At 50.8% G+C, this 15,201-nt stretch overlaps 1 protein-coding gene across 1 annotated transcript in view; it reads left to right on the forward strand.

Moving 5' to 3' along the window:
* Nucleotides 1–4,645: 4,645 nt before the first annotated feature.
* Nucleotides 4,646–15,201, forward strand: part of LOC106737998 (protein PML-like) — a 75,416-nt gene continuing 64,860 nt past the window's right edge. The window contains exons 1-2 of the mRNA XM_059714897.1: nucleotides 4,646–4,822; nucleotides 6,451–6,923. Of these exons, the coding sequence (XP_059570880.1) occupies nucleotides 4,772–4,822; nucleotides 6,451–6,923 (524 nt within the window). The 5' untranslated portion in view covers nucleotides 4,646–4,771. The remainder of the gene's footprint in view (nucleotides 4,823–6,450; nucleotides 6,924–15,201) is intronic.

Below are 15,201 nucleotides of genomic sequence, written 5' to 3' on the forward strand. Positions count from 1 at the left end.
TGCCGAGCCCCCCATGCAGCATGGGGCAGTGGTGGGCAGCGGGGATCGCCCCCTGCCCAGCAGCACCCAGAGTTGGGGCTTTTTTTTTTTTCCAAAGCCAAGAGCTGGGCTGGACGGGGCAGCCGTTGCCAGGCTGGGAGAGTGGGCCTGTGTGATTTGGTCAAATCGATTTGGGACGATGATTCGAATTACTGTCTCCTGAAATGGCTGAATCCAAAGCGAATATTAGCTGGTTTGCACCTAACTATTAGGTGCACAAATATGACTCACAAGATAAACCCAGGGATTTCAAATAGGAATCCAGAGTGTTAAAAGCATTCTGGTCTGTTGTGGTTTTTCCAAATCCTTTACAAGAGAAGAACTGCTCTAGTATTTTTCTGTAATCAAAAGCAGAGTGAATGTGAAGAGGTGACATTTTCTGGGTGTCACCTTAAATGTATCAAGGGATGCCTTGAGTCTAAAAAGTTTGAGAACCACTAGTTTAATAGTACTATTATGCTGTACCTAACCTAAGGGATCTGTCTCCCGCCTATAGGCCCTTTTCACTATTGCTGAATGGTCATGAGATGTTTTTAAAAGAAAAAGGAACATAACAGCATAATCAAGAAAAATCAAAATTATTTCATAGATTTCATAGACATTAAGGCTGGAAGGGACCTCGGAAGATCATTAAGTCCAGCCCCCTTCCCCAGGGGCAGGAAGTCAGCTGGGGTCATAGGATCCCAGCAAGATAAACTTCCAATTTTCTCTTGAAGGCGTTCAAAGTAGGTGCTTGAACCTCTGATGGCAGGCTGTTCCAGACCTTGGGGGCTCAGACAGTAAAGAAGTTTTTCCTTATGTCCAGTCTGAAACAGTCTTGCAGGAGTTTATAACCATTAGATCTTGTTATCCCTTGGGGCGCTCTGGTGAACAAACATCCCCCCAGATCCTGGTGGACACTGCTTATAAACTTATAGGTGGCCACCAGATTGCCCCTGAGCCTGTGCTTTTCCAGACTGAAGAGTCCCATAGCTCTCAGCCTGTCATCGTAAGGTCTGTGTGGCAGGGCACTGTGTGTGCCTGTCACTTCAAGGGCCTGGAGCTGGCAGCCACCAGGTGCCTGGTGAGGGCAGCCATTTTTGGAATCAGGGGCTGCCCATACAAGCAGGCAGTTCTGCTGTGAGAGGCCAGGCAACAACATCGCCTGGCCAGAGGGCTGCAGAGCTACAACTGGAGGTAAGGGAGGAGCTGTAGGGGATGGCTAGGAGTCTCCTGGTCCTGGGTATGATTTAAAACTGCACCCTGCTGGGAGTGGGTGGCCTGGTGGGGTTCCCAGTGGAGCGGGAGCCCCCAGGAAATGCCAGGCCAGTTACCACCCTGGTGAAAGGTGGGTTGGGGCACCTTAACCCCTAGCCCCCACAACCAGGTGAGTTACCCCTTGTTTTGGAGGGCCCAGAGGGTGGACCCTTGGAGAGAGGAAAGGGCCATTGACTCAGGACCTGTCTGAGTTTCCCCTGACTGTCCCATGCTGGGGCCAGGACCGGAAGGGTCAAAGGGCCAGGGGCCCACCCTGAGGGATGCCCAAGAGCTGAGGGCCTAGAGTCCCGACTGGCCTGGAGGTGGGCCAGGGCTAGATGAGCCGAAGGTCTCGGTGGGGGGGACCACACCCGAAGGGGAACCAGCTCAGGGAGCTGTGCTGCCCGGTATGATGGCAGAAGAGTCCGCCTGAAGGGGGGAATCCAGGTGGGTTCAGTAGTAGGGTTCTGGGGCCCAGTGGGGGGGCTGGTGATTAGAGGAACATCTAGATGCCATCTGCGAGGCTTGGGCTGCGGTGCAGGGGAGGAAAGGAGCTGCAGATAGTGCCCCCTGGCATCGGGGCAGTAAATGGGCAGCCTCCCGCTCAACTAACATCTACTAATTAATCAATTACCATCAAGGCGTGGGGGGTGAGAATGCGGGCGGTTGGCCCAAGAACAGGTGGGTGGGCCACAGAGATCGGCCCTGAGTAGGCCCCCTGTTACAGTCTGTTTTCCTGACCTCTGATCATGCATGTGGCTCTTCTCTGCACTCTCAAACTTCTCCACATCCTTTTTGAATTGTGGAACCCAAAACTGGACGCAGTACTCCAGCTGCGGCCTCACCAAGGCCCAGTTCAACGGGAGGATGACATCCTGGGATTTGCTTGAGAAGCATCTATGGATGCAAGCCAGTGTTTTGCTTGCTTTACTAGCCGCAGCATCACATTGAAGGCTCATGTTCATCTTGTGGTCAGTCATGACCCCCAAGTCCCTTTCATCCATAGTGCTAGCCAGCGCAGCACTGCTGAGCCTATAAGCATGCTGCAGGTTTTTCTTCCCAAGGTGGAGGACCTTGCATTTTTTGGTGTTAAACACCATCAGGTTCACATCTGCCCATTTCCTGAGCCTGTTGAGGTCAACCTGGATCACCCTCCTGTCCTCAGGTGTGGATGCTTTACCCCAGAGTTTGGTATCATCTGAGAACTTGGCCAGTCCACTTCTGACTCCAATGTCCACATCATTAATGAAGATGTTGAACAATGTGGGTCCAAGAACACAGTCTTGAGGGACCCCACTGGTCACAGGGCACCATGACTATTGACTTCTGTCAACCACCACCCTCTGGGTCCGACCACGGAGCCAGTTCTTCAGCCAGAGGATCATGGTGGACCCGAGACCGCAGTTGGCCAGTTTTGCCAAGAGATGATCGTGGGATACCAGATTGAAGGCTTTTTTAAAGTCAAGATATACAACATCAATCTCTTCTCCCTTGTCCAGGTGATAGGTCACCTGGTCATAAAAGGAAATGAGATTGGTCAAGCATGACCTACCTGCAACAAACCCATGCTGGCTATCCCTCAGGATGTTGCTGTCGGCCCGTCCATTAAGAATGGCCTCTTTGATAATCTTTTCTAAGACCTTCTCTGGGATAGAGGTCAGGCTGATGTAGTTTGCTGGATTCACTTTCCTCCCTTTCTTGAAGATAGGCACCACATTGGCCTTCCAATCGTCAGGTACTTCACCAGAGCACCAGGAGTTATTGAAGATCTGTGCCAGGGGCTGAGCTATGATGCTAGCCAGCTCCTTGAGTACCCTGAGGTGCAGATTGTCAGGGCCGGCTAACTTGAAGGTGTCCAGCCTCTCAAGGTGTTCCTTCACGAGATCAGCATTGATGGATTATCTATAAACCTCAACAGAAAAGAGGTCCTTGAGGTAGGCCTTGTCAATGTTAGACAGACAACAACATAAGAAACCTGAAGGTACTTGATGTAGGACAAGATTGGGAGGTTATATCTCATGATAGACGAGAATGGAGATACATCATCAAGGAGGCCAAAGTGCTATAAGTGCTGGTTGCCCTTCAAAGCAAGTAAGTAGGTGACAGAATGACTTATCCAACTGGATTGATAGACAGTCTGGGTCTGTCCTCTGCCTATACATGATGCTTCAAAGGAAGATAAAGCCTATCCTGATTATGCCTCATTGACTGTGCAATGGGTAGACATGTTCCTTAAAAGCATGGTGACCTGGCAGCAGAGCTCCCTCTTCCGATACATCCGCGCACAGCTCTATTGCCTCCCTGTCTCTTGGGCCCTCAGGTGAGGTGTAAAGTACCAGGTATATCATTTATGCGTGACTTGTACCCTGCTGTCCCTTATACCTGTGAGCACACAGTGGGCAGGGGCTGGCATTTTCCCCTCAATGGGTGTACCAGACTGGTGCTTAAGGCAACAATTTAACAGCGGCATTAGACAGATGGGCAAACTGTATGGGTCTTTGTCAAGCAGAGTCCTGGGGAGGGGCAGAGGTAACATTTGCAGTACTTCAGACTGTTTCATGGGGAACCCTGCATCACTGCTGTGGCAAATGGGGAATGGCTTGCCTAATTCTCTAGAGTCACTTAGCTGATGGGCTTGAACACCTGGCCCCTTCCAAGTCTTCACAGCCAAGCTCCTGGCAGCTACAAGACCATGGCAGGGTATGTTTGCCTTTTAAGTCACCCAGAATGTGGTGAGTTTGGGGCCAGAGAAGAGCTAGCAGGAGGGGATCCAGGATCCACAGAAATAAACAGGACCATGGAAACACTTTCCTGGGAGAGCAGATTGGAGAGGAGGGAGCTGGCCCCTAGCATCCAGCCCTGCCCTACTGCATCCTTCCTGTTGCACGAAGGGGCATTAGTTTATGCCGCCTACACAAGACCCCTCACCTCATGCCCTGTCAGAGACACGTCTGAAATGTTTTGCTGTTCCACCTTAGTAAAAACATCTCTTGGGGGTTATTGCAGTTGGGGAAATTGGGAACTGGCCAAGGATGTAGTAGAGTCTGCCCACACTTGGAGCTGTCTCTGTCACCAGCCCCCAAGGGGAGCTTGTTCTGCTTCTCTACCAGGAAGACTTTCTGCCAACAGGATCTGGAGCAGAATCAGAGCAACACATTGAGCCTCTGAATGAGCTGTTCAAGATAAACAGAGATCCAGGGCTGGTGCAGGCTTCCCTTGTGCCTTGAGAGGCCAGGAGGCAGAAGGAAAAATGTATGACAAGCTTTATGCCCAGGAGGGCTGGAAGATTTCAGACTATCCTCCCCTCCCCTGCCAGATGCATCACACATCAAAGCTGGGGTTGATCACCAGAGGGCAGGGCAGGAGCGCAGATTCTTCTCTCTGTCTGCCTGATACCCGGAAGCAAAGCTACTTTCATTTTTGAGGAAAGAAAACTGAGCTGCAACCAAGCTCAGAAAGCATCTGGGTGCCCCAGAGGAAACTGCGAGTGCAGATCATGGATGCCACGTCTCAGGAGCCTCCGGCTGACCAGGATTCCTCAGCCCCTGTAAGTTTGTCGCAGTGACCGGACCTTCTGCTAGAGGCTCTTGCTTGGGGTTAAGGATCAAGCTGGTAGATTAAATGTACAACAATGACGGAGGGGAAATAAGTGGTATATGAGGCTGAACAGCTCCTAGGACCTGGCTGCCTCATCTCCTTCTGTGGGTGGTGCTGTGGCTAGAGCATGTGCCATTACACTGGGGGTAGGGGATGTGGCAGGGCTGCCCCCTGGGCAGCAGAGATGGCTGTAGGAAGTGTGTGGGGGAAGCCAGTATGGAAGGGAGCAGGGAAGGCAGAGACAACCAGGTGGCAGGGAGGTAGTGACTGGGCAACAGCCCTGTGAACTCTCCAGCATGCAGATAGCAGCGCAGACTAGGAAATTGCCTCAATGATGCCCCAGGGCCCTTTTTGTGTCCCTTTTCAAATCTCTGTAGTTGAGAGGAGGGCTGCTTTGGGAGCTCGCGGGGCAGGGGGAGGAGGCAGGAGAACTTGGCCCCACTTCTGGTGACTGCCACAGACAGCCGATATGGCTCTGGGCAAGCCACTCGGTATATCTGGGCCTCTGTTCCCCTGGCAAACAATGGGACAAATGGTTCCCTACCTGATAGGGGCTCTGTAAAGATGAATCAATCAGTGTCCATGAGACATTCTTGGATGCGGTAGTAATGGGGGGATCTGTGGAAGTTCTTTAGGGAGGTGGCCTGAGGCTGGGTGCGATAGGGCTTTCAGCTCGGACTCACCCCTCAGAGCCCCTTGTGAGGAAAGAGGCAGTATGGTGCAGAGACAAAGAAAGGGGCCTGTGCACTATGGATGGGATGAAGACTGGGGACTGGCAGCTTGTTTGGGAAAGCTTGGGGGAGAAACAATGTGGTGAGCCTGTGGCGAGCGGCGAGGGAGAGGGAAAGTGTAGATGGCAGGGGTTCTGGGCATGTCTACACATGCATTTAGGCATGCCGAAATTTAACATTCATTAAGGTGATTTAGTCTCACTTTTACGCATGCATGTGTTACAGCGCATTAACTCCGTGTGTGCTTACTCATAGTTCCTCACTATTCATAGTAAAGTTAGTTCCAAGTCAGTCTGTGTGCAGTGTTAGTGTGCCTTAACACATCTACATGTGCATTAATGCACTTTAGCTATTCATGCCTAAATTTAATACCGGCTTTTGCACATATCAAACTTAGGCATGAATAGCCTAAAAATGCCATTTTTAAGGTGCATTGAGGGCCTGCACATGTAGATGTGCACTTTTAATCTGCCTTAAATTGGGCTAAAATGCTTTAAATCAGCATGTGTAGACATGCCCTGTGTCCTACACCCTCATGCTTGTGCCCAGCCAGTAGTCTGCTCCATCATGCTCTTTACATGCCTCTACCTCCCAAGCAGTGGTGGGAAGGACTAGCTACAGACTCTCACAACCAGGGTTTCCCTCAGCCACTGGACTCCCCAGTCAAGCTAGCTTTGGCTTGCTACATTGGGCCTTTCCAGATGTTTCTATTGCTTGGTATCCATCAAATGACCTTCTAGCAGCACTAGCAACACCTCTTTCTCCTTGCCCAATGGTCATCTCCCATTGGGATAATATCATAGTATGATTAATGCCAGGTATCTCTGTCCCTTTCTTCTCCCTAAAGGTGGTGGAGGAAGAGTTCCAGTTTCTGCTCTGTGATGGATGCCGGAATCAATCCAGAGAGCCCAAGCTCCTTTCCTGCCTTCACACCTTATGCATTGACTGTCTGGAAGAGAACAAGCCCATGGGCCAGTGCCCCATCTGCCAGGCTCCTATCTTGCAACCTAGTGAGATTCCAGACCAGGACAACGTACTGTATGCCAGGCTGCAGTCCCAGATGAAAACCTATCAAAAAATAGTCATGGGCATAGACTTAGGGTGTGGCAACTGCAAAACAGAGGGGGAGTTCTGGTGCTCAGACTGTGAGATGTTTATGTGTCTCACGTGCTTTAATTTCCATCAGAGGGTCCTGAAGAAGGAGAGCCATGAGGCCAGGAATGTGAAGGATCTTCAGGCCGGATCTCTCGCGGAGTTTCTTGAGGGTGCCCAGAAGCGCTATAACTTGTTCTGCGAAGTGCACGAGGCTCAGATTCTAAGGTAACATTCCCAACCTGGGATACTTTTTCTCCAGTCATATATGGCAGGAATAGTTGCAACATAGAATCATAGAAACAATGGACCAAAAGGGACCTGGAAGATCATCAAATCAGGTCCCCTGCCGTAGGCAGGAGGTTGAGCTCAAACTAGCTCAATGAGGTGCTTATCCAGCCTCCTCTTGAACACCTCCAAGGATGGCAACTGTACCACCTCTGCCAGGAGTGTGTTCCAGGTTCTAGTTACCCTGACAGAGAAGAAGTTCTTTCTTATGTCCAGTCTAAATCCTCCCTCTGTTAGTTTGTGTCCATTGGTCCTCATCCTCCCAAGGGTCTCATTCTAAAGAGTTCCTCCCCCAGATCTTGGTGCTCCCCCTTGATATACTTGTAGGTAGCTATCAAGTCACCTCTGAGCCTCCTTTTACTCAGACTGAACAAGCCTAGTTCCCAGAGTCTCTCCTCATATGGCCTATCCTCCAGGCCCCTGATCGTGAGGGTGGCCCTTCTCTGCACCCTCTCAAGATTATCCGCATCCTTCCTGAAGTGCGGTGCCCAAAACAGGGCACAGTACTCCAGCCTCGGTCTAACCAATGATGAGTAGAGAGGGAGAAGCACCCCTCTGGATCTGCTGGCAATGCACTGGCTGATGCACACTAAAGTTCTAGCGTTTGCCCTGCTGGCGACTTCATCACACTGTTGGCTCATATTCATCTTCCAGTAAATTGTGACCCCCAGGTCCCATTCAGAAGCTGTGCTATCCGGTGGGCTGCAACCTATCCTATAGTTATGGTGATGGTTCTTCTTACCCAGATGCAGGACCCAGCACTTTTCCCTGTTGAACCTCATCTGATTCTGATCAGCCCATAAATCCAGTCTGTCAAGGGCATCCTGGATCCTTGTCCTATCCTCTGGTGTGCCCGCATTTCCCCACAGCTTGGTATTGTTGGCAAACTTAATCATAGAGCATTCCAACTCTTCATCCAAGTAATTAGATTTCATACGTGTTAGGGCTGGAAAGGACCTCGAAGATCATCAAGTTCAGCCCCCTGCCCCAGGGGCAGGAAGTCAGCAAGGGTCATAGTATCATAGTATCATAGTAGCTAGGATCGGAAGGGACCTAAACAGATCATCAAGTCCGATCCCCTGCCTTGGGCAAGAATGGATGCTGGGGTCATATGACTGCAGTTAGGTGTCTATCCAGCCTCCTCTTGAAGACCCCCAAGGTAGGAATGAGCGCCACTTTTCTTGGAAGTTGGTTCCAGGTCCTAGCCGCCCTAACCATAAAATAATGCCTCCTGATGTCTAGCCTGAACCTGCTCTCTATCAACTTGTGGCCGTTATTCCTAGTTACCCCATGTGTTGCTGGGGGGAACAGGGCATCTCCTATTCCCTACTGATCCCCCTGGTGAATTTGTAGATGGCCACCAGATCCCCCCTCAGCCTTCTCTTGTGGAGGCTGAATAGGTTCAGGCCCTCTAGTCTCTCCTCGTAGGGCCTGCCCTGCTGCCCCCTGATCATACGAGTGGCCCTCCTCTGGACCCTCTCAATGCTGTCCACATCTCTCTTGAAGTGCAGTGCCCAAAACTGGACACAGTACTCCAACTGCGGCCTGACCAGTGTTGCATAGAGGGGGAGGATCACATCCCTGGACCTGCTTGTGATGCATCTGTGGATGCATAACAAGGTGCGGTTAGCCTTACTGACAGCTTCCCCGAATTGGCAGCTCATGTTCAACCTGGAGTCAACAATGACTCCAAGATCCCTTTCTGACTCTGTGCTGATGAAAAGGGAGTTCCTCAGTCTATAGGTATGCTGCTGGTTCCTTCTCCCTAGATGTAGTACCCTGCATTTGTCCACAATGAATTCCATCCTATTCTCATCTGCTCATCCCTGTAACCTGTCCAGATCTAGCTGGATGCTGTCCCTCCCTTCGGGCATGCCCACCTTGCCCCACATCTTGGTGTCATCAGCGAACCTGGACAACGTGCTTTCCACCCCGTCGTCCAAGTCGTTGATAAAGGTGTTGAACAGTATGGGCCCGAGGACTGAGCCCTGGGGAACCCCACTGCCCACATCCCTCCGTGTCAAAAATGATCATCCACCAGCACTCTCTGTGTACAATCGTCCAGCCAATCAGCCACCCATCTGACTGTGTAGGCTTCAATGCCACAGTCACTTAGTTTTTTTGAGAATGGGGTGAGAGACAGTGTCAAAGACCTTCTTAAAGTCCAGGGTCAAAGGATCCCAGTGAGATAAGCATCCAATCGTTTCTTGAATGAGTCCAGAGTAGGTGCCTGCACAACTTCTGGAGGGAGTCTATTCCAGGTCCTGGGGGCTCTGACAGTAAATATATTTTTTCTTGTGTCCAGCCATAAATGGTCTTGGAGGAGTTTATGACTGTTGGTCTTTGTTTCTCCTTGGGGCGCTCTGGTGAATAGACATTCCCCCAGATCCTGATGAACACCCCTTATGTACTTATAAGCAGCCACCAGGTCCCCCCTGAGCCTAAACTTTTCCAGGCTGAAGATTCCCATGGCTCTCAGCCTCTCTTCATAAGGCCTATTCTCTTGCCCTCTGATCATGCATATGGCTCTCCTCTGGACTCTCTCAAGCTTCTCGACCATCCTTCTTGAATTGCAGAGTCCAGAATTGGATGCAGTACTCCAGCTGCAGCCTCACCCAGGCCAAGTACAGTGGGAGGATGACATCCTGAGATTTACTTAAGAAGCATCTATGGATGCAATTCGGAATTTTATTTGCTTTACTGGCTGTGAAATCGCATTGGTGGCTCATGTTCATCTTGTGGTCAATCATGACCCCCAAGTCTCTTTCAGCAGTGGTGCTAGCAAGCATAGCACTGCTGAGCCTATTAGCATGCTGCAGGGATTTTTCCCCGAGGTGGAGTACCTTATATTTATCTGTATTGAATGTCATCAGGTTTGTATCCACTACTTACTAAGTTTATCCAAGTCAGCCTGGATTGCCGTCCCACGTCTTGCTAGGCAGGGCAGTCCCATTGGACTGATGAAAGACCGACATGAAGTACCCATTAAGCAGATTGGCATTTTCCTGGGGGTCGGTTATCAGCTGTTCTGTTTGGTTCAGCAGGGGTCCAATGTTACCCTTGCCTTTTTTCCAACTCCTTACATATATGAAAAAGGACTTTTTGTTATCCTTGATATGTGAAGCCAGATGGAGCTCAGATGCAGCCTTGGCTTTCCTGATCTGCTCCCTGTAGGTACAGACCAGTGCTGAGTACAATTAATAAATATGTAAAAAAGCACGGGTCTGTGGCAGAATGCCATCTTAGTCTCTTCCCAAACTCTGTTATCAGGTTTTTCTGTGCTGTTGTTTTATTACCTGTCAATTTGGTTACCATGGTCACTGTGGTGGGCAGGCAGCCCTCCTTCCATCCTTTTCATGTAACCCTGAGTTGTAACCTGGGATGAGAGAGGGGGAACCTGCTCCTGCGGACGCAAGACCCTGCAGGTAACTGGGGGGGGGGGGGGTGAAGGGGGAGGGGAACTCCACCTCTCTATTGTGTTAGAACTGACCTCATGGCATGGGGGTAGGGCTCACTTTACCAGGTGACCAGTGATGCTTTTTGAATTAGTTGGTTGGCCTCAAACAACACCTGGAAAGGTGATGTCAAAGGCCTATATAAGCTAAGACTGCCCAGGAGTGGGGGAGAGAGCCATATTGGAGAACATGTGACTAACTAACTAGGCAGAGAGATGGGGATCTCTCTTGAAACTCCTGGACACAGCATGAAGTGCCTGCCTTGAGATGAAAGCTCAGTCAGCCTCTGGATGATACTTGTGAGTAAACTACCTAAAACCTATCTAGATATATAGCTTGCTATAATGCAAATGTGGGTTCAAAGGCTACCTAGCCACACTGTTTGCTCTAAGGTTATTTTGTGATACATCTCTATCCTGTACCCTTCCCCAAGCCTTCCCTCTTTAACCAATAAATGTCTCCACTGTACCAGGCGTGGTGGACTGACTGGGAGAGGGATAGGGGCCTGCCTTTGTATTCCCTTGGTCCGGCTGGCTAAGGGAGGCTACTTTTTGTGTTGCAGGCTAAAGGGAGCACCCCAAGTTCTTACAGTGGGTCAAGCACCCTCAAGGACTACAAAGCCTGTGTACCCCAGGAGGTACAGGGTCTGGAAACAGTCCAGACCCCTGGGTGGTGGCAGCACTACCCCAAGGCTTGCAGGTCTGCTCCAGGAAGGGGGTCAGCCAGATGTGTGGTGCCCCTGGGGAGGCACTTAGACCTTGGTAGGTGGTCAGGCACAGTGAGGTGGGTGGCTCCACACAGGTCATCCTGGATCCTTGCCCTATCCTCTGGTGTGCCCGCATTTCCCCACAGCTTGGTATCGTTGGCAAACTTAATCATGAAGTATTCCACCCCTTCATTCAAGTCATTAATAAATATGTTAAAAAGCATGGGTCCAAGCACCAATCCCTGTAGGACACCACTGGAGACAATCCTCCAGGAAGAGTCTGTCCCATCAGTCACAACTCTCTGGGACTGGCCTCTGAGCCAGTTATCCACCCACCTCACTATAGGCTGGTCCAGGCCAGTACCCTCCAGTTTAACTGAGAGAATTTCATGGGAGACAGAGTCAAAGGCCTTATTGAAGTCAAGGTAAATGATCTACCTCATGCCCCATGTCCAGCTGGTTAGTTAGCTGGTCGTGAAAGGATACCAGGCTTGTTAGGCACGATCTAGCCTCCACAAAGCCATGCTGGTTGTTTCTTAATATCCTGTCAGTTACTGGTTTGTGATTGATGACCTCCTTAACATTTTTTTCAAAAGTTTTTCCCAGGACCAAAGTCAGACTGACCGGACTATAGTTTGCAGGCTCATCCCTCCTCCCTTTCTTAAAGATGGGTACTACATTGGCCCTCTTCCAGTTGTCTGGGACCACTCCTGAGTTCCACAGTTTTTCAAATAACTTTGCCAGAGGACCTGCTATGAGTTCAGCCAGTTTTTTAGGACTCTTGGATGTAGGTCATCTGGCCCAGCGGACTTGAAAATGTCCAATTGTTCTAAGAGGATCCTCACTTGGTCGGGGTTGATTTTATGTTGTCTGTTAACTTCCCCATATTCCCTGGGCCTCTGGACGGGTGCACAGCTACTGTTAGCTTTCTGGGATACTGATGTGAAGTAACCAATTAGGAGCTCCACCTTTTCATGGGTTGCCCCTCCATATTCAGTAGGGGTCTCACAGTGGAGCTCAATTTTTTTTTTCCTGCTATGTACATGTAGAAGGACATTTTGTTGTCCTTAATTTCGGATGCTAGCTTGATCTCCACGTGTGCTTTGGCTTTCTGTATTTCATACCTGTAGACCCTGGTTATATGAGTGAACTCTTCTCTGGATGCTGATCCTTTTTTTCATTGCCTATATGTGTCCATTTTCCTTTTGAAACGTTCTCTAACATCCCTGTTGAGCCAAGAGGATCTCTTGGCTCCTTTCCCACTTTGGTCTCATAGGAATGGCCTCTTTTTGAGCAGTGAGGGTTGCTCCCTTGAGGAGGCACCATTGCTCCTGAGCCCCCAAATCCTTCAGTTGGTGGTTGCAGAGGGTCTTTCTAACTAGACTCCTGACATTGTTAAAGTCTGCCCTTCTGAAATCGAGGACAGAGCACAGGTTGTGCCTGCCTCTTTAAGAGGTTTGAGCAGGCTGTGGAGCAGCCAGTACGTATGAGGAAGCCAAATTAGGCAGTCACATGACTGCAAGATGGCACCCTGGGTATAAGACCAGGCCCTGAGGTGCAGAGCTGGTAGTTGCAACTGGGGAGCCAAAGGGTAAACGTCTCCTGGCTGGAGCTGCTGCTCCCAGAACACCCGGTGGTCAGGGTAGGGACTGTGGGGATGGAGGAGGTTCCTGGTCCTGGGGAATGACCTAAAACCACACCCTGCTGGGGTTGGATGGTGTGGTGGGACTGCCTATGGTGGGGTGGTCCCCAGGAAATGCCACACCAGTGCCTACCCACTGAAAGGCAAGGATGGGGCTCCAGAAAGCCTCAGCCCCCACAACCTGGTGGGTTACCCTGTAGAGGGGACAGACAAGGGGTTCAGGCATGTCATTGGGCACCTGAGGACCAAGGGATGTAAGGCCTAGTAACTCCAGTGTGGGGGCGGTGTAGTGTCCCCAGTGAGGGGGCAGGTGAGAAAACAGGAGGCTGCATAGTACAGGAGGGTGCATATGGGGCCTGAAGGTCTGCGCACAGGCTGGCTTAAGTAGAAAGTGAGTGAGCCAAGTGAGAGTGAAATAGCGGACCCAGGAGGGGTCCAGAATAACTATGTGGCACAGTGTTTGGAGGGGCCCAAGAAGGTGGACCCGTATGAAAGAGAGAGGGTGAGCAGCTCAATATCCTAAGCAAAATAACCTTGACTGGCCCATGCTACGGCCAGGACCAGACTGGTTGAAGGGCCAGAGTGCCCACTGCAAGGGATGGCCAGAGGCTAGAGGCCTAGAGTCCCGACTGGCCTAGAAGGGAGGCTAAGGCCTGTCTGGCCAAAGGTCCCGGAGGGGGCCACTACTGAAAAGGAAAAGGGCTTAGAAAGTTTTGCAGCCCAGAATGAGGGCGGAGATTATACTGTCTGAGGAGGAGGGATCCAGCTGGGGTCAGAACAGCCAGCGGGCATAGGGTGAGGCCCATTGTGGGGCTGGAGCCATTTAGTGATGCCACCTGCAAGGCATGGGACATTGTGTAGGGCCAATACCGAGCCGTGTATTACATCCTTGGCACTGGGCAGTAAAATGGGCAGCCTCCCACCTTATAAACAACTATTTTAGAATTATACCAAAGGCATAGCAGGCGAGTTAGGTGGGTGGACTGCCCTAGACAGGTGGGCAGGCCAACATTGGAACTGGCCTCGGGACAGCCCCCTGTCACACCTGCACAGACATTGCTTGGTGAAAAATCACAGTAAAACCAACAATCAGCTGGCATATATTAGTCTTCCTTGATCAGCTGCTGGAATTTATACCAGCTAAGTCATGAGGCCTATTTGCTTTAGTAAAGGCACATTGAGTGGAAAAAGTGAATCAGGAAAGAGGCCCACCAGATTTTTAAAGCATTTGTAGCGAAGATGAATGACTCTTAAGTAGCCATGTTATGTCTTCCTAGTAAAAAATGTGCCTGGGGTAGAGGGGAGGAAAAGGATTTTCATTGGGCATATCTACATATGCAAATTCTCTGCGGTGGGTTAACTCTAGAGCAATTTTCTCAAGAGCCAACCCATCCCAGGCAGGCATCTACACATGTAGGGACACAGGAACAGATCTGCTATTCATGGCGGGGGAGCTCTAGACTGCCTTTGAGTGCTAGCCTAGGGACTGGCAGGATGCACCAAACCAGGACACAGTTGTCTCCTGGTAGGTGCTAGGAAATTGTTCCCTGCCCCTGGGAGCTGCCTACTGCTGGGGCAGGCCCTGCAACTGGAGCCCAGGCAGGGACAATTTTCCTCTGCCCTAGCAGCAGGGAGCTCCCAGCCCCCACTCCACAATCACAATTACAGGGTTAAGGTAGGCCATTATTATCTCCCAGCCTACCCCAGCAGCAGGCAGCTCCCGGGCTGAGGGAGCAATGGCCTAGCCCCTGCCAGGAGACACCTGTCTCTTGGTCCAGTACTCTGTGCCAGCCCCTGGGCTAGCACCCAGGGGAAGCCTAAAATGCCCCTTGGCTGCTGCAGGAGGCCAGTGCAGAGCTAGCAGGGGGCAGGAGCAGACTGATACCCTGAGCAGCAAATCTGCTTCCACGACAATGCACGTATGGATGGACTCCTTAAGAATCTTTCAGTCTGGGCCCCATGACTATGGAGCTTGGGCTGAGAGATATGGATCTCCTAGCCCCCAGTCCCTGATGGCAATATCAAAGTGGGGGCTGGAAGCTCCATGCTGCTGGGGCAGGGGGCACTGTCCTCACCCAGGCTGCAGAGGCAGAGCCCACCCCAGCTGCAGGCACCAACCAAGGGCTGAGAGTAACTTCTTACCCCCTGCTGCCTGGCTGACCAGGAGCACATTTGCTCCCAGTTGGCCATCTACTGGACTATGCAGTAAGTAATCGGGAGTAAATTTGCTATTTGTTTGTACAGGTAGCAAATTTAGTCATGATCTGAGCAAATCATGGCACAGTAAGCATCTGCTAGTGTGGACAGTGATGCTTATTGCACAGTAATTATCTATAATCATGACTAAAGCATCTTGGGTAGATGCACCCACTGGATAGGAGTAGGAGGGAGGCAAAGCAGGTCTCTAAATGCAGA

Source organism: Alligator mississippiensis, chromosome 11 (genome assembly GCF_030867095.1).
Source record: "Alligator mississippiensis isolate rAllMis1 chromosome 11, rAllMis1, whole genome shotgun sequence".
Classification (NCBI taxonomy): Eukaryota; Metazoa; Chordata; order Crocodylia; family Alligatoridae; genus Alligator; species Alligator mississippiensis.